Source organism: Nannobrachium achirus, assembly GCF_963921795.1.
Source record: "Nannobrachium achirus genome assembly, chromosome: 19".
NCBI classification, from domain to species: Eukaryota; Metazoa; Chordata; class Actinopteri; order Myctophiformes; family Myctophidae; genus Nannobrachium; species Nannobrachium achirus.
Window position 1 is genome coordinate 18,606,954 of NC_137826.1, and position 26,193 is coordinate 18,633,146.

At 42.0% G+C, this 26,193-nt stretch overlaps 1 protein-coding gene across 1 annotated transcript in view; it reads left to right on the forward strand.

Moving 5' to 3' along the window:
• Positions 1 to 369: 369 nt before the first annotated feature.
• Positions 370 to 26,193, forward strand: part of fat3b (FAT atypical cadherin 3b) — a gene marked incomplete at both ends in the record, with an annotated part of 155,642 nt that continues 129,818 nt past the window's right edge. Inside the window, 5 exons of the mRNA XM_080749287.1 lie at positions 370 to 3,309; positions 3,985 to 4,119; positions 4,294 to 4,495; positions 12,797 to 12,915; positions 15,855 to 16,053. Of these exons, the coding sequence (XP_080605413.1) occupies positions 370 to 3,309; positions 3,985 to 4,119; positions 4,294 to 4,495; positions 12,797 to 12,915; positions 15,855 to 16,053 (3,595 nt within the window). The remainder of the gene's footprint in view (positions 3,310 to 3,984; positions 4,120 to 4,293; positions 4,496 to 12,796; positions 12,916 to 15,854; positions 16,054 to 26,193) is intronic.

A 26,193-nucleotide genomic window follows, 5' to 3' on the forward strand; every position in this document is an offset into this window, starting at 1 on the left:
TTGAGATACAGTTGAGTGTTTACGTTTCTCATACAGCATCTCTTTCTTTTTCATTATGTGGAAATGGGCTTCTATAGACTGCCAAAACATTTTAGTAGTAGTTTTCTAATTATGAATAACCTGACACAGCTGCTCAGTTCATCATGTTATTTGGTGACTTCTCATTGAAAGAGTGAAAAGTGTTCTGCACTTCGATGTGCTTATAATGACTCATATACATACTTATGACTCATACAGTGCTTACGGTGCATAATACAGTGTCTGAAAATGTTTTCATGAATTGAATTGATTCTACATGAGCTCCAGCCATGTGAATACACTGCTCTTCATTCTTTCTAACCTATAGGGTGACTCTGTCATGGAATGGTGATGAGGGATAATTCACGGGACATCATGCTGCTGCTTCCTCTCCTCTGCTTCGTACGGTCCTTCCTCCCAATCCAAGCCCAGTTCTTGCTAGAGCCCAGAGCCATACCCGGCCTCCTCCTCTTCACTCAGCCTGAGTATAACGCTTCCATCTTTGAGAACTCTGCAGGTAGGACCTACGCCAGGAGCGAGGTAAAGATGGGCATAACTATTGGGCCACCTCGCTCTTTAGACATTAGATATTCCATTGAGTCTGGAGACAACGAGGGAATGTTCCAGGCTGAGGAGTTCGTAATGGGAGACTTTTGTTTCCTCCGAATACGCACCAGTGGGGCCAGCGGGGCCACCTTGAACCGAGAGGTCCAGGATAACTACACGCTGACTGTGAAGGCATCGGCCCAAGGAGGCCTAGAGGCGTCGGCCTCTATCTTCATCAAGGTCCTGGATACCAATGATCTCCGACCTCTGTTCTCCCCCACCTCCTATTCCTTCATTATCCCAGAGAGCGCGCCTCTGGGGGCCAGCGTTGGATGTGTAACAGCCACGGATGCAGACGTAGGCTCCAACGGAGAGTTCTACTACTTCTTCAAAAACAGGGTGGAGCTTTTCGCTGTCCATCCTACCAGCGGTGTGATCACCCTGGCTGGTCAGCCCAGAATGGGCAAACAAGACAGGTTTGAACATGAAGTGCAGGTGGTCGACAGAGGCATGAAACTCTATGGGAACAATGGCGTCAGCAGCACCGCTAAGCTGGTTCTCATTTTCGAGCAGGTCAACAAGTTCTCTCCTGTTCTCCGTGCAAACCCCACCAAGCCGTCATGGTCGGACAAGGATACCACCTATGCAGTGTTGACTGTAGAGGACAGGGATGAGGGTGTATCTGGAGATATAGAGTGGGTGGCTATCATTGAGGGTGACCCATTGGAACAGTTTGTGGTTGACAGATTGCCTGGAAGTAATGAGTACAGCGTTAAAACGCCTGCATATGTGGACTGGGATAAGTTCCCCTATGGTTGTAACTTAACGCTTCAGGCTAAAGATAGGGGGAAGCCTCCAAAACTTTCCAACGTAGAGGTTGTTCAGTTGCTGGTGAAAAACCGTGAGCCTGTGCTGGTGCGATTTGAAAAGGGTCTTTATGAAGTCAAGCTGAGTGAGATAGCACCACCAGGCACCATTGCAGAAGTGGTGAAAATTTCCCCTGAGCCTCTCAGAGTCAATTATAGCATCAGCGTTCCCTCAGATCCAATGTACTTTGATATTAACCCTTTGACCGGTGTTATTATGACCACAAGATGGCTAACGACAATATCACAGGAGGTTGTGGAAATGGAGGTGGTTGATGTTGTCAGTCAGCTACAAACGAAGGTCAGATTCACCATAGAGGATGCCAACAATAACCCTCCAGCATTCACAGAGTCTTTCTATGACATAGTTGTCAATGAAAGTTTGCCATTGGGCACCATCATTCTTGTGGTGTCTGCTGTGGATAATGACAAAGGAGACAATGGGCGTATAACCCACACAATCACTGGTCTGCAGTCTCTGCCATTCAACATTGACCAGGACACAGGAGAGGTGAGGATAACTGAAGAGCTAGACTATGAGTCCTCTGTGGATATCTACACATTCGCTGTGCGGGCCTCTGATTGGGGCTCGCCATACAGAAGGGAGAGTGAAGTTAATGTCACAATTCGCCTGCTGAATCTCAACGACAACCAGCCGCTTTTTGAGAAGGTGTCTTGCCGAGGAATGATAGCCAGAGATTTCCCCATTGGCCAAATTATTCTCACCCTGTCAGCAGTAGACATAGATGAACTGGGAATGGTCAATTATATGATACTATCAGGGAACGAACTGGACTACTTCAACTTAAACTCTGACACTGGGGCATTGGCACTGAAGCGTTCTCTAGCCACGGTTAATCTAAAAAGTGGTATGTTCAACCTGAAAGTAGTGGCATCAGACGGAGAGATCATGTCTGAACCCACATTTGTCAATGTTTCTGTTGCGAGGGGTAGAATGCCACCCAGAGGATTCAGCTGTAAGGAGACAATGGCGGCTGAACTTTTAGCGGAAAGAATGCTTGCAAAGGCCTCTGCTATGGCCAAGGTTACAGTGAATGAGGGCTACACTGACCTCTTCTCTGCAAACAAACAGCCCCCGCAGTTTGAAGCCTTGCCAAGTAGTATTCTCGTGGTGGAAGACCTCGCTTCAGGTGCAAGTGTGTTTCGGGTGAGGGCGCAAGACAGTGACTCAGGCTTCAGTGGACGTGTCCTCTACTCCATATCTGACGGTAACGAAGAAAACTGCTTCAATATCGACATGGAGACAGGCTTGATAAGCTTGCTGCAGCCGCTGGACCGCGAGAGAACAGACAGTTACCTCCTCAATATCACAATCTTTGACCAGGGCATCCCACAGATGTCCAACTCCAGGCTGTTAACTGTGATGATCGAGGACGCCAATGACAACGATCCCCTATTCTTTCAGGAGGGCTTCTCTGCCGTGGTCTCAGAGAATGCCGCCGTCGGCACGGAGGTGATGGCTGTGGCCGCGATTGATCAAGACGCAGGTCAGAATGGAGAGCTCTCCTACACGCTGCTGTCTAGCGTTCCTCAATTCGGCATAGACAGAGAGACCGGGAGCGTGTTTGTGGCCGGCCTGCTGGACAGGGAGGCCGTCCCAACATTCAGCTTAAAGGTTGAGGCTAGGGACAAGGCAGTAAGAGGCACGCAAAGGTCTTCGGTGACTACCCTGACGATCACCGTGAGTGACATCAATGACTGCACCCCAACTTTCATCCCCAGCAGCTACAACGTCAGAGTGCTGGAGGATCTCCCGCCAGGGGCTGTGATCACCCGGGTGGACGCCCAGGACTCAGACCTGGGTCCTGGTGGGCAGGTCCGATACTTCTTGGAGAATGACTTCAATGGCACTTTTGAGGTGGGTGATACTGTAGATCAGGGGTCAGCAACCTTTTTGACATGCAGTGCCATGTATTCATTTTCTTGATAGTCAGTGTGCCATATCAACATTAAGTTTAATTATGACACCACATCAAAATGTAATATTTCCAACTTGTGTTGATTGTCCGTCACATCAATCATTACATCCAGACTCAATAAAACCACCTCCCCTGTGCCAAAGTTGGCACCCGTGCCTAAGGTTGCCTACCCCTGCTGTAGATGAATGAACATTCAACTGTCTACTGTCTGTTTCATTGTTGCATGTGTTGTTTCCCTGCAATGTCAGTGAAATTGTGAAATTTAATAAATAATAATAAAATTAATTACATTTGTATTTTTATGGTAGGATATGGTTTTTGCCTCTCTATTGGGAAATGAGTACAGTACAGTACACAGTACACAGATATAATAAATTAAAAGATGATTCATAACCTTTTGTATAGTTTTTGTATATATTGCAATAATATTGTGCTGTTGTCACAAAATCCCAAGGCACACCTGGAGTTTTCTCACGGCACACCATTTGGGAACCACTGCAATACTGTACACATAATTTATCGTGTGGAGAAAATGTTCAGTTAAATTTCACTCTGTGTAAAATTGGCAGCATCTTCAGTACACGATGACCATTGTATTGCATTGCATTGTACAGGTGGACTCAGTGAGTGGGGTGTTGAGAATTGGGAGAGAGCTGGACTATGAGAAACAGCAGTTCTACAACTTAACTTTACTGGCTGAAGACAGAGGAGTTCCCAGTCTCAGCTCTCAAACATCTGTCGAGGTGGAGGTGTGTAACGCAAGCATGCACACACACAGGCACGCACAGTCGCACACACACAGGCATGCACGCACACACGGACATTGCCTACATACACACTGTAAATACAAATTATCTGTCCATATGGTGCCACACCATATGGACCCTTGCCTCAAAAGTACATGATTCTCAATGTCTCCACAGGTGGTGGATGTTAATGAAAACCTGTATGCACCTTACTTTTCTGACTTTGCCGTCAGAAGCTCTGTGAAGGAGAACTCTCGGGTGGGCACCAGCGTACTGGTGGTTAGCGCTAATGACGACGACAAAGGAAGGGATGGCTCATTGAGGTACTCTGTCAAAGGAGGCAGCGGGCTGGGCACTTTCACCATCGACGAAGAAACAGGTGCGACACAAGATCAATTCGGGGCTGTTTACGTGAAGTGAAAATCCAATACTTCCCTCGTATCATGCTGTGAAAAACCACGCCTCAATTTATTGTTAACCACCCCAGACAACAAGCAATCTGAACTAATAATCTAGCCAATGCTGCTACATACAGCATCTGCCCCCCCCCCTCCCCCATGCATGACTCAGTTTGTTAGGAGGCTACTTGTTTTGTGTTTCTTGCAATCTCATTTTGTCCGTGGGCACCAATTCTTTCCCTGTCAAACTCGGTTTACACTTTCACCCATCAAAAAGAAAAAGAAACATAAAAACAACAACAAAAATACAACAGAATCTTTTGACAAAAACAACAGGCGAAGCAGTGGCACTCTGTTGGAATTTGTTTGCTTGCTTGCCTGCCTGCCTGCTTGCGTGTAAGTGTGAACATGCATGTCTGTGTTCATGACTGTATCTATCTTTTGTCCGTGTCTGTCTGTGTGTGTCTGTTGTCCGTGTCTACGTCCATGTTTCTGAGGGACGAGACAGCGTGTTGAGGTAGAGGAGTCAGAATGACTGTGTGTGTTGGTGGAGGTCTCACGTGGGTTCTGTTTTCTGGGACATCATTAATGTAATGAGGGCATCATGTCAGCTACAGTACAAGGTTAGAGTCTGGTCCCGGGCTGTCTGTGCAACCGATCCGGTCCCGCTTGCATTCAGTGGTGTAACTAAGTACATTTACTTAAAGTACCACTGACACGCCCCGCTACGGGGAGCGGCGTGGAAAATGGTGGCAAGCCCCCCGCTTTTAGAGCGTCAGTTCCGGTGTGTGGCAGCCGAGATTGATCTACAAGCTTACAACAGTTGCATCTGCGACGCGACGTGAGCTTGTATGTCTGCTGTTCTCCGGATGTGTACAATTTGATACCAATACTTTTGTACTTTTTCTTTGGTACATTTTGAATTCCGGACTTTCACTTGTAAGAGTGTTTCTACATTGCAGTATTCATACTTTTACTTAAGTACTTTTTTACACCACTGCCTCCCACCTGCCATTCAGCTGCAAAGTATTGAAGAATCTATTGAAAAGCTGCTGACCCAGGACAAAAAGTTAAATAAAGGTGCTGTGGAGCTCTTGCCTCCAGAAACTGTCAGGATGTTGTTTTGAAGAGGGAATGAATGGGCATTGACTCACAAACTCAGTTAGGGATAAAATGATTGAAAGTCCTGGTCAGAAAATATAGGACAAAAGGTTGGTTTTAGGTTATTCTTCCTTAAAAATAAAGGAAATGTGTAAAAAGAATTGTGAGCCTGTAGATCTGCTATTTTCACAATATCTGCCACAAATATTTGACAATTTGGCCAGTGGACATTTTAGAGCTATTAAAAAGTTCATAAATTGGAACTTTAGAAATGTGCAGATACCCTCTATCTATACACTTTAACCTTATGTTGATTTATTTACTGTTGAGTGAGAAAACAATGTTGCACATTAAGGTAATCATCTGGGGACCCCGCAAAATCATTTGGGGACCCCCAGGGGGTCCTGACCCACAGGTTGAGAACCCCTGCCCTAAAACATAGTTTGATAGCAAGGTTAAAATACTAGGCTTGTCACACTGTCCATACACAGTAAAAAATCAGTGTTAAAGAATTCTTTTATATATTTCTGATTTATTTCAGAGGGAAGGGGAGGGACAAACAGCAAATAGTCCTGCTGGCCCTGTAAGCTAAGGGACTCACTGTCACTGTCAGTCATTAGAGCATATTATGTAAATGGTACGTGCCACCCGGCTATCGGGTTGCCCCAAATGATTTTACTATATTGTACCGATTCATTATGGTGGCCTGGACTGACTGACTTTCAACTAGGTTAATTAGTATTGATAGTGGTTGAGAGAGATAGAGGGGGGTCGGTACTAGTGACAAAGACAGGCAATATTAATGGAGATTTAAAACAGTATTACCATAATTCACAGATAGCCCAATAATGTATGTTCTGTATTGTTTTGAGGTACAGTACCTGCATGTATTGTGATTCAGTAAAATGTTGTGAAATGTTATATTTTTTGTAAACTTCAACCGGGCATTAACCTCATTCAGTTAGCCTCTTTCACTCTTTCAAACGGGAGTCCCTAAATTATCAAAAAAAAACTATTTTAAACAACAAAATCTACAAGCCCAACAATGAGGAGAGTTATGCAACCCGATTCTTCCGCAATTTGTCATATGACAGTGGGGGGCTTGAATGGCTAATGCACTGACTGAACACGTACAGTAACTGCAATGTCCTGCCATGGACAGTTGGACACAGACCAGTGTTGCATGACATTTCCTCCTCGCTAACACTATATTCTGTCTCTCTTCACTGCCCTATATAAAGTGAAACAGAAATGCCTTAAAAAAATATTACACTTTTTTACAGTGATGCCAATATTATGGTCGAACTGCATTGAGCTGAGACATTGTGCAAGTGAGAAAGACCGTGAGCGACGGTGAGATGTGATTCCCAGACAGCTCTCAGTGGTTCCTCTCTAACTGTTCTGTTACGACTACTCACCTCAGAGTTAAACCCACATAGACAGGATGAGAGCCAGAGAGACAGCCGTTAAATGTGGATTTTCCAGGGGAAATCAGACCACTTGCCAGAGCAGAACCGAGAAGGTAGAGAGGACAGACAGGAAATGAAGTGAAAATGCAGAGAAAAGACAGTGAAATTGGGAGCCTGTGGCAGTGGTTCCTAAATGGTGTGCTGTGAGACAAGTCTAGGCATGCCTTGGGATTTTGTAATAACCACAGACACATTATTAATGCAATATATACAACTATACCGAAAGTTAGGAATATATTTTATTATTTACTACAGTATTACTTTGTGTGCACTCAAGTTTTTCAGTCCAACAACCCCCTAGCTAAGAGAGAGGAAGCAGGCAGCAATGTTGTTGCAGATTAAACTTTTCATTGGTTTCATAGATACAGTAGCTTCATAGACTTATTTGACAGCACTCTCATCAGCTTATGTTGGATTCACGTTAGTTGTAGGCCTACTGTATATTGTCAGACATTTAACCACTTCAATACGTAACCAATACAATAATTAGTTTCACTCTGCACTTGGTCTGCTCTCCCTGTACACCAACCTCTTTGCCGAAAATAGACAATCTACTGTACAGTACAAGCTCAGAACGTCTCGCAGTGCAAGGCACAATGAGGTTGTAGATCTGCTATTTTTGGCCAAAGTTCTCCTCAGAATAATGTAAAAAATAATATCCCATCACACAAAGATTTGGCAGCCCCTAGTATTTTCTTTTTGGATTGATTGAATACTTATAGTCAGAAATGTAGAAACACTATTTGTAATCAGCCAGTCACATGAAATCATTGCATTTAGGCATGTACAAATATTGAAGACCGTATCAGAATGGGGAAAAAGGTGTCAGAGTATATATAAAATGTATTAAGCTTTTTTGCACAGAATGAATACAGGTGTTTCTTGAGATTCTGACTTGCCCTCCCTGGTGTTTGCCTTGGGGCACATAAAGTTTGAAAACCCCTAGCTTATGAGAAGTAGATAGAAAATACTGATTTTGATATTTTACTTCCTTGTTCCTTGTTATTTTTCTGACCCAAGGCTTGTCCTATGAGATAACCATAACAAACCTTACTTTCTTCGTCTTTTATTTTGTTTATTTTGCTTACTTTAAGAACTTTACTGTAAGAATGTAAGCATGAAATGAAACTCCTATTCAGTGGTGGACAGTAATGAAGTACATTTACTTGAGTATATGTATTTTTTTATTACTTTCACTCCACCACATTTCAAAAACAAATATTGTACTTTTAACTCCACTTTCTGCATTTCTAGGAAAGGAAAAAAGTACATTATGAATACATCAATTAAGCCCTATTTCAAATTGTGAAAATAGCAGATCTACAAGCTCACAACGTGTCGCTGTTTGCACTCTTGTTAATACAATATTTTCAGAGCATTTGCATTTTAATACAGCAATGCATTGCTATTAAAAATGTACGTTGTAATTTGTACTTTTAAATACATAGGCCTAATATATTTTTTAAAAATGTACTTTTGAATGTATGTGGTTTTAAAAGCAAGTACTCCAGTACTTTAAGTCAAACTCAACTTCAACTTTTGAACCAGGAGTATCTATACTTTCTATATTTATTAAGTACTGAATGGGTTTGAGTACTTTGTCCACCACTGCTTGTAGTATCATGCTGTACATGTTAAAATGATTTTTTTCAATGATTCATCCGTGGGTGGAAGGAAAACACAGGCAATATCTATCATACAAGAAAACCGGATCTTCTTGGCTTTAAGTTCTTAGCTCTCTGCCACTTGAACAGAAATTGGTATTCTTGTCATTGCTTATGGAGGTTAAAGCAATCCTAGCAATTTCTCATTGGGCTGCTGTCAGAAAGCAGTGTTCCTTTATTACACAATCAAATCCAGAGTGTTCGTATGACTCAGAGTGTAAAAATGGACCCGGTGAGGGTCCGTTTGAGTCAGATGAACACTCCATATTTTACTGTACAGGGACTGCGCAAGCTGACGGCGGGATTTGTCACAGTCAGGATAAAGCATTCCTTAAGTACACAGACACCCTCTTAAAAACTAATATATTCTTTTCTTTCGGCATAACAAACAGACATTCTACATTCCTATCCCCAAATACCGAGAAGTGTATGTTTTCCCTCCAATTACCTTGAAATTGATTGCTTGATTAATGGCGTTAATGATCTGGTTCAGCTGCTGAAACTGCATCCTTAGAAATCAACTTCATTAGGTACTAGACATGGTAGATGGATGCAGCGCGCCAGAGACTTTAAGACCAAAATAAAAACATGTCATGATCCTTCAGCGGCCGTGGCTCTACAAGAGGCTAGCCGTCTATGACAGGGTCTCTCCGTGTGTTTGTGTGTGTGTGTCTCTGTCCAGAGCTAATCTGACAAATCACCGGACCGATCAGTGCCGAACATCGCATGCTTGCTGCTAGTAGGCCACAGAAGTATCTCCACTTGTTGCCTTTTTTCCAAATTATTATTCTTTGAAAACGTTAACCTTCATTTTTACAATGGAAGTCAATGGGGAAGTGATTGCATTGAAACCTTGCCCACATTTGATGGTCCCATGAAGTCTGACGTCCACTTTGGAGCCAAATCTGAGATCCACAATTGGAGCCACTCTGCTTCTGTTTGGATTCAGAGACCCACATACAGTAATTTCCTAGTAGTTTACTCTATGTTCGCTCTATGAAGTGTGTTGGTGGGAATGGAAGCTGTCAAGTGGATTTTATATTGAATTCACAGAATAGCTGTCGGTCCGGTAGAGCTTTTGAAATGGGCAACGCTCATTTTATTCTGATAGAGATGAAATGAGCTTTGAAAAGGACATTGCCAAGGACGACAGCGTTACAAGCTAACACTTTACTATGCACTCTGGAGGCTCTGAGTCACTGCTTTCACACACACACACACACACACATGCACACACACACACGCACGCACGCACGCACGCACGCACGCACGCACGCACGCACGCACGCACGCACGCACGCACGCACGCACGCACACACACACACACACACACACACACACACACACACACACACACACTCTCTTATTGGTGATAAGGTACCACCTTTGCCATGCAATTGCTGTGGGAGACATGACAAGACTAGCAACAGATGCTAGTGGATGCCAAAGCACATACACTCACACACGTGCCAACACTCCTACTGATTGTGTGCGTGACATCCTGATGGCGTGGTGCTCCTGGTGGAGTGACCCCCAGTAAAGTGGAGGGGCCATCATGGCCCTCTGTACCTTGTGCAGCGCAGTAAACAGGGAATCAGGGTCATTCTCTCACTGGCCAAGCAATCCCCTAAGTGTTAATAGGAATCAACACTGACTTTTATTTATCTGTGCTTTTACTCAATAAGATTAACCATGGTATGATGTTGTTCTCTATGAATGGCAAAGCACAAAGTACGGTGACAACATCAGTGGTGGAAAAAGTACTCACATATTTTATCAATCCTGCAATATAGAAATACTCTGTTTACAAGTAAAAGTCCAGAATTCAAAATGTACTCGAGTAAAAGTATGAAAGTGTTGGCATCAAAATGTACTTAAAGTACTGTACCAAAAGCAAAAGTAGAAAATGTTTGAAAATAGCAGATCTACAAGCTCACAACACGTTGTGACGCATTGTGAGCTTGTAGATCGGCTATTTTCAAACAGCCAAGTTATAAAATAGGACTAAAGAGGTTTGTGTGTGTGTGTGTGTGTGTGTGTTTTTAATATTATATTGTATATCTGCAAAGTAACTAACTAAAGTTTTCAAATAAATTTAGCGAAGTAAAAGTACAACATTAGGATCCAAGATGTAGTGGAGTAGAAGTAAAAGTATTAAAGTATAGTACAAATACCTCAAAATTGTACTTAAGTTAAGTACTTAAGTAAATGTACTTAGTTACTTTACACCACTGGACAGCATATCAAAGAGAAACAGACATCTAGTATTAGAATTATCAGCAATCATAATCTATGAAATTTAACCTTCAAAGATGGCTTAGGTTTTACAAATAATCAGACCCCCCTGCACAACCAAGGAGTGGTGGGGATTGAAGGCTTCCTCAGAGGTTAGAGTGAATCCCGTTATCAGCTCACTCATTATAAATCACCTTGGATAAGCATGTGCAAAAAAAAAAAGCAAAATGTAAATATACCTAAATAAGTCTGAATACGCAGAGGAAGATTGCACCGTGCAGCAGAGGTTTGCATCTATGCAACATGTCTAGTTTGTTTGCTGCAGTTCTACATCTGTGTTTCATCTCACATCTCGTACCAGGTTGTTTTGGACGCTTTGCGCATGTAAAAAATACATTATTTTATTGCTATGATGTGCCTGTGTCAAAAGAAAAACACTTGAAATGAGACATATTCACATGCCTCCATTCTGTTAGTGTGTAGCCTTTAGTGTAAGCCCTAAAACAAAAGATATTTCAAAGAAGTGTGTGTGTGTGTGTGTGTGTGTGTGTGTGTGTGTGTGTGTGTGTGTGTGTGTGTGTGTGTGTGTGTGTGTGTGTGTGTGTGTGTGTGTGTGTGTGTCAACAAAATGAGAATATTTTAAAATCCAAAGTGTACCACAAGATGTCACCTTTAGCGGTCACCTTCCTTAAGGTAGTTACAATATTCTGACTCTATGTGTTCCATAGGTGTGTATTGTGAGTGTGTAATAATGTGTATGTTCACATAGAATACGTAATAATAATATATGTGAATGTGTGTTCGTCTTTCTGTCTAGAATTCTTGTGTATGTGTGTGAGTGCTTGCTGCATGTAGTGCCTGTCTGGGTCCTGTGCAGTGCACTTCAGTCAGAGTGTCTCTGGTTTGCACTCAGCGACTAGCAGCAGGTGGGGTTTGGTCAGCTGTGATTATCTTTAGAGAGGCTGACGGTGATTGGAGTGTAGGCAGCCGCTAATGCCTGTGAATGTCACTGGAGTCAGAACAAAAAGTTTATACTGCATTTCTTCTTTTCCCTTTGGAGTACTTCAATGTGTCCCAGCCCATAAAGCTGATGCTTTCTGTTAGGGCACTTTCCCCTGTTAACATGCACACAATATACATACGCCATAATATATCGTCGCTGTCGGGTGGAAACCTTGTCCAAAACCGTTCGTTTTGTATTTATCATTTTAAAAATGATTTAAAATAGTGAAAATAGACGATCAACAAGCACACAACGCCTCGCAACCGCGAGGCATTGTGTGCTTGTAGATCTGCTATTATCCCTAGTCTTGCGCAACAGCCTTGTATGATGAAGCAGGGCTTTACTTTAACTGAAAAAAACATACAAATGTGAAACTTGGAGATACAAGGTTTCTGCCCGACAGTGACGATTCACACTACTACAATATCATCACTGTCAGGCAGAAACCTTGTATCTCCATATTTCAACTTTCTTTTGAGTGTTTGTTTGTAAATGAACACCCCTGTAGATCAGCTATTTTTGCTAGTGACACTGTTGTAGGCCTACAACGGAGTAGGGCCTACTCCGTTGTACAACAGTGTCACTAGCAAAAATAGCTGATCTACAAAGCTCACAACTTGTCAAAGTGAGACATGTTGTGGGCTTGTGGATCGGCTATTTCCCCAAATTGGTGGGTTTTATAAAGAATGTAACCAATCAAAAGTATCAATAAGAATGTGAGACTAAATAATAACTACATTGGATCCATTGGATCACAGATTCTTTTTTACATTGCCTGAAAAGTAACTCTTTCTGACATGCCACCCACAGGAGTGATTTACACTGCAGGCATCCTGGACTGTGAGACCAAAGACTCATATTGGCTAACAGTTTATGCCACAGACAGAGGAGTTATCCCACTCTCAGCTTCCATTGAAGTCTTCATTCAGGTACAGTATGTGCATCATACTCCAATCCAATACTATTGAAATGTATTTATTAGAGGCACATTTAAAAACAACCAACGTGCTGCTGTATAATACAAAATAATAAGAAAAGAACCATAAAACAACACAGTAAAAACACCACAACCAATTGAAAAGACAAAAAGAGAGAGAGAAAAAAAGCCAACTCTCCTTGAACTAACGCAGCCCTGCCATTTCCGTGTAATTTTGAAGCGAGGACACCTCAGGTCCCATGTACCTTGTGCTCATCTAAGCATGCACATATACTCCGTACTGCCTCCCAGTAATTGACAACAAAGCTTAGTCACAGTTGAATCCTTGTGGTAGACTCCTAAGGAAGTGGAAAAAAAGCAAGGACAAAAAGTGGTCATGTGGTAATGCCATGCTTATACTTTAATGTGTTTTGAAGCGCGATTCAAAACGTTTAGTTTATCTTAAAACGAAAGTGTGAAGAATGGTTAAATGGGCTAATTTAACCATGCACATACTCTGCCTATGAGTAATTGACACAGCAAAGCTTAGTCACGGTTATGTACTCGTTGCAGTGATACATTAACCACTTAACGTTGGATTTCACCCATTTACAACCTTGATATAATTTGTCCTCACAAATGCTCATTATAAGATGAGGCACCAATTATGTCTACTTGCTGTCTCTGAGGTCATCTATGGACAATTCAGAAACCTGCCTATCAATTACTTCATCGAAGGGGATATCCCCATAGAAATGGCATCCTTTATCATAATGGAAAGATAATACATTGAAATTGAATCCATGACTGTCCTTGCATAAAATAAAATAAAAACTTTTAAATCCTGTTTGAAATGACCAAACCTATTATGAGTGAATCTGTGGGATATCTGTTGGCAAACTGCCATGGACTTTGCCACCGTGGAGAAACGGACGGAGAACTTTGTGCAGTAAATGACTGATTATGGGATTCCTCTCTTTTGGACCGACTATAGTGTTCAAAACATCTGAAATGTATTTCATTCATTTTGCCCAAGATGACCTGCTTGTTCTAAAATAAAAATGTAGAAAATAAAATATATATATGTGTATATATAAAAAATAAATTACCAAACCTGCCTATTGATGATGCCACTGGTATGCAGGTTTCTGAACTGTCCATACCCGACCTCTGAGATGCAGAGTAGACGTAAATGGTACCATCTCATAATGAACATTAGTGAGGATGAATTATATGAAGAAAAGGTTGAAAATGGATGAACAGACCAATGTGGGGGGATGTGCATGAAACTGACAAATGTTTCATCTAAACTGGCCCAAAATGTATGGTTATTTCAAAACAAGTAGAGAAGTAGACCATGCTCTCACTAGGTTATTTTTATTCACAGAAGAATTCTCTGTTTCCTGGAAATGCACAGTACTTTTATTCTAATGCAGGGGTCTTCAACTGGGGGTCCGGGACCCCTAGGGGGTCCTCAGAGTTACTACAGGTGTCCTCCAAATCTTTGTGTGATAGAAACCTTTTTTCTCCTTTTTTATATAAACCACTTGAACCCTAACGTCCATATTCTGAGAACTTTACCCAAAAATAGCAGATCTACAAGCTCACAACGCCTTGCAGCGCGAGGCATTGTGAGATTGTAGATCGGCTATTTTCGGCAAAGAGGTTTGGTGTAGAGGGGAAAAAGAGCACACTAAGTACAGAGTGAAAGGTCAAGTTTATTACTGTAAGTATTGACAGTTCAAGTGGTTACATATCTGATAAGACAAATTGACATGAATCCAAAATACACTGATGATTGTGCTGTCAAATGAAACTATGGAATCTATGGACTATGGAATGAAACTATGGAATCTATGGAAAAAGTTGTGGGGGTCCCTGCTTCATCTCTCTCCCAGGTAAGGGGTCCTTGGCCTGAAAACGTTGAAGACCCCTGCACTATGTTATTTTTATTCACAGAGGAATTCTCTAGTTTTTCCTTTAGCTGAAAGGAAATATACAGTACTTTTATTCTAATGGATGGGGAAACACTTCATTCCTCCCTGCCATCTGGTTGCACTTCGCAACAATAATAACAGCTGGGTTTGAATAGCACTTTTCTTAATGACTCAGATTTCTGTAAAATGAAACCAATAAAACACAAGCAATCAGCCATGGCATGTTATAATAAAGCCCCCCCGGCAGACACCTCGCAAACAATGTTCAACTCCAATCAAATAAATTAGCAATGATGTCCAGTATATTCAAAAACAAAAACAAACAAAACAACAACAGAAAACACAATTTAATGAAGAGTTATAAAGTAAAGCTCTAGCGGTTTTTGGTTCTCGAAAGTTTTTAAAGTGTCAACACAACATGCAAAGCTGACTCATTTTATTTCCTCAGGCAGTTTTCCCCGCATAAAGTTCTGTTCAGCAATGTACCCACTCAGTATGGGGGCGTACTGTATGTGGGTGTCGAATCACTTTATTTGTCAGCTCAAATACTACAAATGCACTTCTGGTCCAGGCTGGGAAGTTTTATAAAAATTGCATTTTTCCCCATTTTCTTCTGTTAATTCTAAACCATCTTACCAACTTAAAGTATCTAAACTGGTATCTAAAAGTATCTAAAAAGAAAAGGTTTAGACCTTTCATTTGTTGACATTAAAGCTGCTTGCACTTTCATGTCCAGGACTTTGAACCTGGGTCTAGACTGAAATGTTAACCACTGAGTCAATAGAATACACCTGTTTACTCCTTCAGGCAGTACCACTTGTCAACCAATGCACGCAGTATCTAAAGTAAAAAGAGAAAAAAAAAAAGACTGAGAAATTGTGAAAATAGCAGATCTACAAGCTCACAATGCATCGCATCGTAAAGTGTTGTGAGCTTGCAGATGAAGCCAATTTCACTTGTTTGGGTACCGGGGAGACATAACATTTCTCTCTCTCTTTCTCTTCGTCCTCTATAGGTGGAGGACGTCAACGACAATGCTCCCCTGACCTCTGACCCTATCTACCACCCGGTCGTCATGGAGAACTCCCCGAAAGACGTGTCCGTCATCCGTATCCAAGCACAGGATCCTGACCTCACCGCCACGCCAAGCCGCCTCAGCTACCGCATCACTGCTGGAAACCCACAGAACTTCTTCTCCATCAACCCCAGAACAGGTGAGACGGACAGAGACAGACAGACAGACAGACAGACAGACAGCAGACAGGCGACCTGAAGTGATTCTTGAACTCATTACTTATGAAATAGTAAATCCTCTCCGTCAGCAACATTAAGCTTAATTTAAACTCTCTTGCACCAGGGTGTAGCTTGCCAAAACGAACAGCTTGTACATCTGTTCGATTTTCGCAAGCGACGTCGTTGTACTATGGAGTAGGCTTCAGCAGTGTGGGACACACTGCCTAATAAGCAATGAGATCAACTAAACCATTTTCTCTGATTGTTTATTTGACTCTGATGAATGGTTTCATTATGTGCTCCATACAGCAAATGCTTTCCATGCATTGTGAGAGTTTTTGGTGGACAAACGGTGCATTCTATGGGCTTTTAACAGCCACACTGCACAAGAGGGACATTTTAGGACAAGAGGGACATGTTAGGACAACGTTGAGCCACTGAGCATATAGCCAGTCTATTAGAATCTGTAAATGGTTCATTTCTATAGGGCCTTTCTCCAAAGCACTTTGCTGTGAGCATTACATTCACCCATTCACACACACACACACACACACACACACACACACACACACACACACACACACACACACACACACACACACACACACACACACACACACACACACACACACACACACACACACACACACACACACACTCTGACAGTTGCTCAAGGACACTTCTACACGTGCCCTGCACTGCAATTGAACCAGGCATCATTCGATTCCCAGAAGTACTTTCTGATTACAATCTGTAGAGACTGAAAGCTATAACTCACCAACACTAGAGTATCTGTGAGTGCGCTGAGAGGGCATCACAAAATGTGTTCTGTACGAGAAGATTTCTTCAATTAATCACGTCAACCATGAATTTAATTGGTGTCCAAACATAAATGCTTTGGCCGTTTCTGCACATTTTGAACCATACTTGTTGCTGTACTGTTCTATTGACAGTGAGTAAATCACAGGCTGGGCTGAACCAGCGTGAATAGGAGCATATTGATTTAATCAGACCTGCACGGACACATTCAAAATACAGATGAAAAGTCACACACACACACACACACACACACACACACACACACACACACACACACACACACACACACACACACACACACACACACACAGAACCTCAGCTTTTTTAACCTGTGTGCACTGTTTAGACAGCAGACTGTAAACGTATTGGTGCACATGTCGTGTGTGTGAGTTAAAAAGAGATATTCTGTGTGTGAGAGAGAGAGTGTGTGTGTGTGTGTGTGTGTGTGTGTGTGTGTGTGTGTGTGTGTGTGTGTGTGTGTGTGTGTGTGTGACAGAGTGTATATAATTGATTGCAGCAGTGTGCGGACAGCAATGACAGCTCTACAATAATGAGTAGATAAAGGTGATATGCCCCCACATATGACAGATTTATGTGTGCACTGCAGTCAGGCCTGTTCATGCGTGCGTGTTAGAGAGAGAGAGTTTGCAAGAGTGATGTGTGTATGTGTGTGTGTGTGTGTGTGTGTGTGTGTGTCAGTGTGTGTGTGCGTGCGTGCGTGCGTGCGTGCGTGCGTGCGTGCGTGTGTGTGTGTGTCAAATGGGAGCATTTTCGAGCCACCTGAGCCCTGCCCGGCCGTCTGTCTCTGTCAAACAATGAAAAGGATGTATATATAAGTGAGCCAAAAACCTACAGTATTGTTATCTGTTCCTTATTAAGTCGATTCCAGAGAGCTCCCGTCCACAAAGATTGATGACCATCTTCACACTGTGAAAAATGGCCTTTCAGTCCACAAGTGAATAATTAGTTTCCATTGTCTGCAGCGGTTGCTGGTCTTCATGGATATTTATGTCCTCCAGCCTTACTGCACCGTCAAATCCTGAGTGTTCATTTAACTCTGAGAGCCCTTACGGGGGCATTTGGTTACATTTGAACACTCTTTAATCATTTTACTGTGTACTGTTCTGCTAACCACGTCCTCATGCTCTTTCAGGGTTTTCATGTATTCCATTTTCGAAAACAATTAGGTGTTGTGAGCTTCAGGACGGGTCGTTGACCCGATGACCTCACACTTTCGTACATTGCTAAACGTTTGCAGTCTTGTCACGAGCAGAATATTATTTTGCGAGGTTGATCGATATGAATCTTGCAAAAATAAAAGTTGTGTGTAAAAAAAAAATCGAACCTCTGTTCGAAGTGGAGCTGTGTGTGTGTGTGTGTGTGTGTGTGTGTGTGTGTATTGCAGTTGAAAACAGCGCCCCTCCCTTACTGTAACATGTGTGGCCATAAAAGGTACTACACCACATTCTTGAGGCTACATACAGACCCACCCACCCACACACACACACACACAAACATACCTACACACACGGCCACGTATAGGGTAGCTTGTGTTCCACACAGCTCCAAAAAGAAGGAAGGGAAAGTAAGGACAACAAGGAAAAGTTGTATGGTTTGCTCCTAAGTAATGGTAAAGTTTACAAATAAATAAATAAATCAAAACACCTGAGGCATGTCTGACTGGTGGATGGTTACTCTTTCTGCTGGACATTTCCTCTGTTCTAGCTGTAGCTGCACACCCAACCCTCTGCGGCTGCCTCTCCGTGGAAGTGTGTGCATTATCTTACTTTCACTTTGCTTGGCAGGTTTTCCCTCTATGAGTTATAATTACCACCATGAATGATGATATATTAAATAATCTCTTGCTAATGGCAAGGGGAACTGAATGAATTTGTCAGTTTCAAACCGTGTTGTTATCGATGGGTTGATTGCCTGTGGTTGGATGAATGATTCAAGATGATCTTTGAGTAAGACAGTAGGTTTCATACATAAAGTTGAGATGTAAGCTGCATGTGTGCTATGGTTGTTATTACCACTTAAGTCCCTCGGAGCTCTATACTAGACTTGTGTCTTTTCTGTTTTCTGTTATTGTGCGGAAAGCTTTTGCTGAATCGGTGATTGATAAGCTCAGCTCACATTCTATGCATCGCATGTGGCAACATTCTATTCTCAGGAAAGGCTTTCCTCGCAATAAGGATCCTGGGGTTTAAGTGGTTAATGTAGTCTATTAGTAGGCTCTGATTGTATTACTGCGGTATCGCTTATTAATGTTTGATTCTCTCCGTATGTGTTGCAGTTTGACTTTAATTGGGGATCTTGCCACTTTGTGTGATAGTGATGCATTGTAAGGCCTTTGGATATGGAATTAGTCAAATCGATTAAGTCACTTGTCAAGGCAGACGGACCTCGCAATGTTTGATTTGTTTCTACTGAAACAGGTATGGAACAGGCCTTGCCTCGCTGATGAATTGAAAGAGAGAGAAAAAAAGGGGTTCTGTAAACTCCACACTGTGAATAAAATAACAATATTGCTCTCTTCTGCTCTCTGACCCTTATGATGTCCATGGTGCTGAACAGTGCTTGTCAGAGCAAAGGTCAATTATTGATTCACACATCGTGTAGGGTACAGATTGCAGAACTATACTGTAGAAGGGTTAGAATGAATTTGAAGGGTAAGTTGTCTTGCATGCTAAAGTTAAAGTTAAACTTTAAAATTGTTTAAAACATTTTTTAGAGGTTGTGTTGTTGTTGTTTTTGTTGTTGTTGTTGTTGTTGTTGTTGTTATTATGACATCACAATGATGTTGCAAATTAATTCCTCCTTGTCCCTTTTATGCCCATAAATGGAGACCCCTGATGTCATCAATATTAAGCCCAACTTAACTGGTAGTTAAGTGCTAGTAGTCCTAGTAGTAGTACAGTAGTAGTAGTAGTCTTGGGAATACCCATATATGGACTTTTATGTCACCTGTGATATCACCTGTGATGTCACAGTGACTCACACACACAGAGAGATACACACACATACTGTACGCACACGCACGCACCCAATTTTGGGCACGTTATTCTAGGTGAAAGAAAATCAACAATTTAGATTTTTATACAGAGATATAGGTAGCACACACACAAGCTCACACCGCCTCATGCTGTGAAACATTATCATGAGCTTTAGATGGGCCATTTAGTGGTTAAGTGCTTCAGTAGTGGTTAAGTGGGTCAGTAAAGGGAAGTATTGTCCAGTAGATGTGGTGTGGATTATTGACTGTTGTTGTCAGAGTGGTTAGTAGGGGAGTTTGTGCTGAACAAGCCCCCTAGTTCTCTCCTAAAGCCTGTGACCGCTGCTCCACATTTGCTCCTAATTTGTTTAATTGAAGTTAGCCTGCGTAGCTGGCTCAAGGTCACACACTCTGTCTGTGTGCACGCTCGCATGCGTGTGTGCATGTGTATGTCTGTGCGTGTGTATTTAACTGCAGTCTAGCTATTTGCTGGTGGCTGCACAGACATTTTAAGCAGCTGCAATAATCCCGTCTCACCGAGACGCGACGCTTCGCTGCACTGAAACAATCGCTCGTGCCACAGACGCTTGTTCAGTTTAATTGTACTACATACAGATTTGCACCGCTTGAAATATCGAATGAGCAGAGATCAATGTTACACAGATTATATGTCTGTACATGTTTGTGCTTTTTTATACAGTATACTGTATATTACACAGTAAAATAATCAGTATTAACTATCTAATAGCGTAAAAATCTTACATGGTAGGATACCATGTAAGACCCTTTCACAGTAACCACATCCACAATTTTTACCAGCTCAGTGGCCTTGTGGTTAGAGTGTCCGCCCTGAGACTGGGAGGTCGAGGTTCGATCCCCAACCAGGTCATACCGAAGACTCAGTGCCTCCCTGCTTAGCACTCAGCATCAAGGGTTGGATTGCGGTCCTAGTGACATACTAGCGTCCACGGGGTGTACTTGTACATCAAGCTCCGTCATGCTAAAGAGACAGGCTCCTGCCCTATGGGCCTCATGGCTCTGTAAGGCTTATTTATTATATATTACATGCACAATTAACTCGAAATGATGTAATTCCAAGTCAGGTGTTGACTGGCTGTTGCTAACTGACTCGCACTGACAACCCATACTGCCCAGTCATAAACTTAGAGTACTTTAGATACCTCAATAAGATTATAAACTGCAGCACATCGAAAAACAAGAGATCAGGAAACAGCGTATGATAGGTCACTCACAATCATTCAAATGTAGTGTTTATTGCGACCGTCAGGGAGCAGTTTACTATGAAAACCTCCACCGGCCGTCCGTCCGTCCGTCCGTCCGTCCGTCCGTCCGTCGGTCACACGTCACACGTCACACCTTTGCCCTGCTCATATCTCCGCATCAGTATGACATCACACCACATGTGTACACAAACCTTTGTGTACGTTGCTGTGGCAACAGTCTGTTGTTGCTGGTCTGTTAGTGTACGTTAGCAACCACCTTAGCAACCATGGTTTTACCCTAGCAACCAACTGTTTACCCTAGCAACCAACTGTTTACCATAGCAACCATGTTTTTTTACCCTAGCAACAACTGTTTACCATAGCAACCAGATATGCAGAGCAGGGATCTCCATATATGGGCATAAACAGGTGACATCACACTGATGTCAGATACTCAGAGCAGGGATTTCTCCATAATATATGGGCATAAAAGGGATTCTGTTAGGGATCTCCATTATGGGCATAAAAGGGATTCTGTTAGGGATCTCCATATATGGGCATACAAGGGATTCTGTTAGGGATCTCCATATTTGGGCATAAAAGGGATTCTGTTAGGGATCTCCATATATGGGCATAAAAGGGATTCTGTTAGGGATCTCCATATATGGGCATAAAAGGGATTCTGTTAGCTGTTAGTGATCTCCATATATGGGCATAAAAGGGATTCTGTTAGGGATCTCCATATATGGGCATACAAGGGATTCTGTTAGGGATCTCCATATATGGGCATAAAAGGGATTCTGTTAGGGATCTCCATATATGGGCATAAAAGGGATTCTGTTAGGGATCTCCATATATGGGCATAAAAGGGATTCTGTTAGGGATCTCCATATATGGGCATAAAAGGGATTCTGTTAGGGATCTCCATATATGGGCATAAAAGGGATTCTGTTAGGGATCTCCATATATGGGCATAAAAGGGATTCTGTTAGCTGTTAGTGATCTCCATATATGGGCATAAAAGGGATGCTGTTAGGGATCTCCATATATGGGCATAAAAGGGATTCTGTTAGGGATCTCCATATATGGGCATGAAAGGGATTCTGTTAGGGATCTCCATATATGGGCATAAAAGGGATTGTATCCCAGATGATGCCCTGTTAGGAGATCCACACTAACAGAATCCATATATGGTCCTACCGACAGCTGCTATAAGCCAACCCTGGCGATAAGGTCTGAGTCGAAGAAATGCTTCTTTCCTGGCAAGAATTGCCCCTTTATACTGTAGGGCTCGTTTGTGTATTGTATGACAACATCATCGGCTGAGGACTGTGTGATGTCATCATATCTCCATATATGGAGACATAAGTTGCTCATGCCCAAATATGGGCTGGTGAGGTCAGACTTAGTGTGATGCGTAGGTTATCTCCATATATGGAGATTCAACTTCAATGAGTAACCATGGCAAACTGTCAACTGCCGTATGTCTTGATAATTGGTAAAACAAACTTTTGGCCTATTTGTGGAGATAAGCGACCAACGGTCGCTTATCTCCTGATTAGGGAGTCTTACTGGTTCATACACTTGTACACTTGGCTCCCTTTGACTAAAGTACATTACATCAATCCTTTGGCTTCAGTTTGCCTTCTATATGTGCCCTTTCCTTCTTTGTACAGTAGCTTTGCAAAAAGGTCTAATATCCTAGAGTTGTAGTCACTGATCATTGACACAGTTTTGGTTAAATCAGTGTCAATAATACAGGGCTAATTGAGAAGGGGTGTTTGCAGGCCTAGAATACAGGCAAATCTATGGCCCAGACAGTTCCACAATCCTGCTGACGTTGTGAAATTATCAGGGTCTGGTGAGTATGCATTTTGAAAACCCAGGCAACTCAGACATCACATTTGTCGATGTGCGAGGCCAGCGGCTGCACAGTACGGGCACACTGGGTGTACCTCGCGGGCCTCAAAGCCTCACTGTTGGTGCATCTACCTTGTTTTACATGATTAGATTATTGGATTTATATTTTAATTCATGAAACCGTCTCAATGTACCATTTACATAACTCAGTCAACCTTTATAGACAGGGTTATGTCTAGGGTAATGTTTAAATAATGGTTAAAGGGATATTCCACTTTCAAAAAAACTTTTGGTCATTTTATCATCTTATCAGGCTTTTATGAACACCCTGAACAGATTTTAATTTGCTTCATTCAATATTTAGATATTTGATGTAAATGTTATCAGGCCCTCCAGGCCCAGGTCCTCTCCACATACACAGTACACACCCATTGTAACTTCAAACTCCATTTTAACCATGCTAGATTCATCAAAAACACCCATTATTTTTTCTGGTGACTCATAATACCCTCCAAATATGTGAGCAGGCCGTGTTCTTTCGATAATTTTTTTTCATTTATTTTTAATAATTAATGTTTGTATTACATTTTTTCCATTTTCCCAAAGAATTATTAAAAATAAATAAAAAAAGTTATCGAAAAAACATGGCCTGCTCACGTATTAGCAGGGTAGTATGAGTCACCAGAAAAACTCTATCATGGTTAAAATGGAGTCTGAAGTTACAATGGGTGAGTATGTGGAGCGGCTCTGGATCAAGCCTCCTGATAACATTTACATCAAATATCTAAATACCGAATGAAGCAAATTAAAAACTGTTCAGGGTGTTTATAAAAGCCTGGTTAAACGATAACATTACCAAAAGTTTTTTTGAAAGTGAAATATCCCTTTAATTCCGGTCTGGGTCATGAAACCTTCTGGGCCATGAAACTGTCTGGGCCATACTGTAGATCTGTCTGTCTCTTCTCAATGGGTTAGCCTCCCTGTGTTAACTTTGACAATGCCATGTACCCATTTATTCACCGTAGCGGTTAGCCAGTGGCATTTCACAGAAACATCATGTTATAATAGCATCACGAAAGATAATAGCATCACGAAAAAATGCAAAACGAAAGCCACCATGCAAGCTGAAGATGATGGAAAATGCCGTTGATAATTGCCCCTGCCAAAAACTGACAGCAGTGTTGTGAGTATGGTCAAAGCTCTAGTGTTTTTGGTGCCTGCATGTATCTCAAACCTTATTGAAGTGTTTTATGTTCTGTTGTAGGCTCTGGTCAATAGAACCAGACATACCAACCGTGTGGCTAAATGTTTCTAATCTCAATGGTTAAGAAAATAATGTTGAAGGTTAATTAGGAAAGGATTGAGGTTATTGGTTATGTTTAGGGTTAGGGGAGGGATTGAGTGAACAGGGTTTAGTGAACAGGGAGCAGATCAGAGAGAGAGAGAGAGCGAGAGAGAGAGAGAGAGAGAGAGAGAGAGAGAGAGAGAGAGAGAGAGAGAGAGAGAGAGATCTGTGAGTCTGTGATCTCCAATGCAGGCTTTTGGCATTTCTCACACTAGTCAAGCATCATGGTCTGGTTTAGATCAAAGCTGGTATTGACAGCCTGCCTGACAGTGTGTCCTAGACTACCGGGTTAACAGTGACCCACAGCTATACAGGTCCATGTGTGCCAAATGTCACAGAGTGTCTGCCAGGACTGCAGGCAATAATTCTCAACTAACAACTAATACTGTATAGTCTGTATTAGTGTGTGTACGTATGCGTGCCGCATGCAGAAGGACACAGTCATGGACAAACAACTCACTCACTTACTCTCTTTCTCTCTCTCTCTCAAACACACGCACGCACGTACGCACGCACGCACGCACGCGCACGCGCACACGCACACGCACACGCGCACACACACACACACACACACACACACACACACACACACACACACACACACACACACACACACACACACACACACACACACACACAGTGCAGATTGACACAGCCCACTGCTTCTGTTGGCCAGTCTGTGAAACCTGTGTCTGCTTAATAGTCTGGTGTGCAGTCGAGTTGCAGCTGTGGTGGTGTTCACCCAGATCTGATCCGATTGAACCGTGGTCAGGCCAGTGACTCTGTCTCCAGGGGATCTATAGTACAAAGAGACACAACAACAGTATGTATTATTTGTTTAATAAGGCTATTAGGCTAATACACAGAATCCTCTGTGTACTGGGAGGGGCACATGGCCAGACAGGAATAGCCTACAATACTGTACATCATTCTCAAATGCAGTGCTTAAAACACCTGTCCTTTTTTTCTCGTGACTCCTGACGCCCTCCTAATACGTGAGCTGGCTGCGTTTCTTTCTGCTAACTTTTTTCATTTAAAAACACGGCCAGCTCACGTATTAGGAGGGCGTCAGGTGACACCAGAAAAAAAGAGGGGTGTTTTTGATGAATCTATCATGGTTGAATCTGAATCCATCTCTGATTAAGGATATATGAGGATGCATGAGATCCGTTGGTGCTTGGATATGATGGGTTTGCTGGGACGGGTGTGCTGTCCTGCTATGCAGATTATATGTGTATATCATAGATATGGTCATATGTTGTTTGACTGATGTATATGTTATTGTCGCTTTTTTGGTTGTATTGTCTGTTTGTGTTCACTTGTCTGTAACAATCTATTTTCTTTATCCTCTTCCTTATTGTTTTGGGTGAAAATACAATCCTTGTATCACTACTGTATATTTGATGTATCTACAAAAGAAGCTACTACTCATATTATTGTACCACTTTTATTGCCTTAAATGCTTCAATTGAAAATCAAATTAACAAAGTTTAAAAAAAAAGTTATTTAAGTTATATAAGGATTTTTATAGGAAGGGGGCGTGTCTGATAAAATGAATATCAAATATCTAAATAATGAATCAAGCAAATCAAAATCAAAAGCCTGTTTTTTTTTAAAGTGAAATATCCCTTAAAGTTAAAACTGCATGCGACCCAACCACTTCAAATAAATTGCTGAACTGCATGAAATAAAATCTGTCTACTATATCAGTTATACAAAAAAATATATATATTGGCTCACAGGTAACCCAAAAGCAATCAAACAAACGTTCAAAACACTTTGAGTTGAACTACAGCAGATTGATAACAGTACAAGTTAGATTGATGCAAACTTTCCAATCTACCCTGAACACCTGAAAAAAACCTGCTTGTGCTTTACC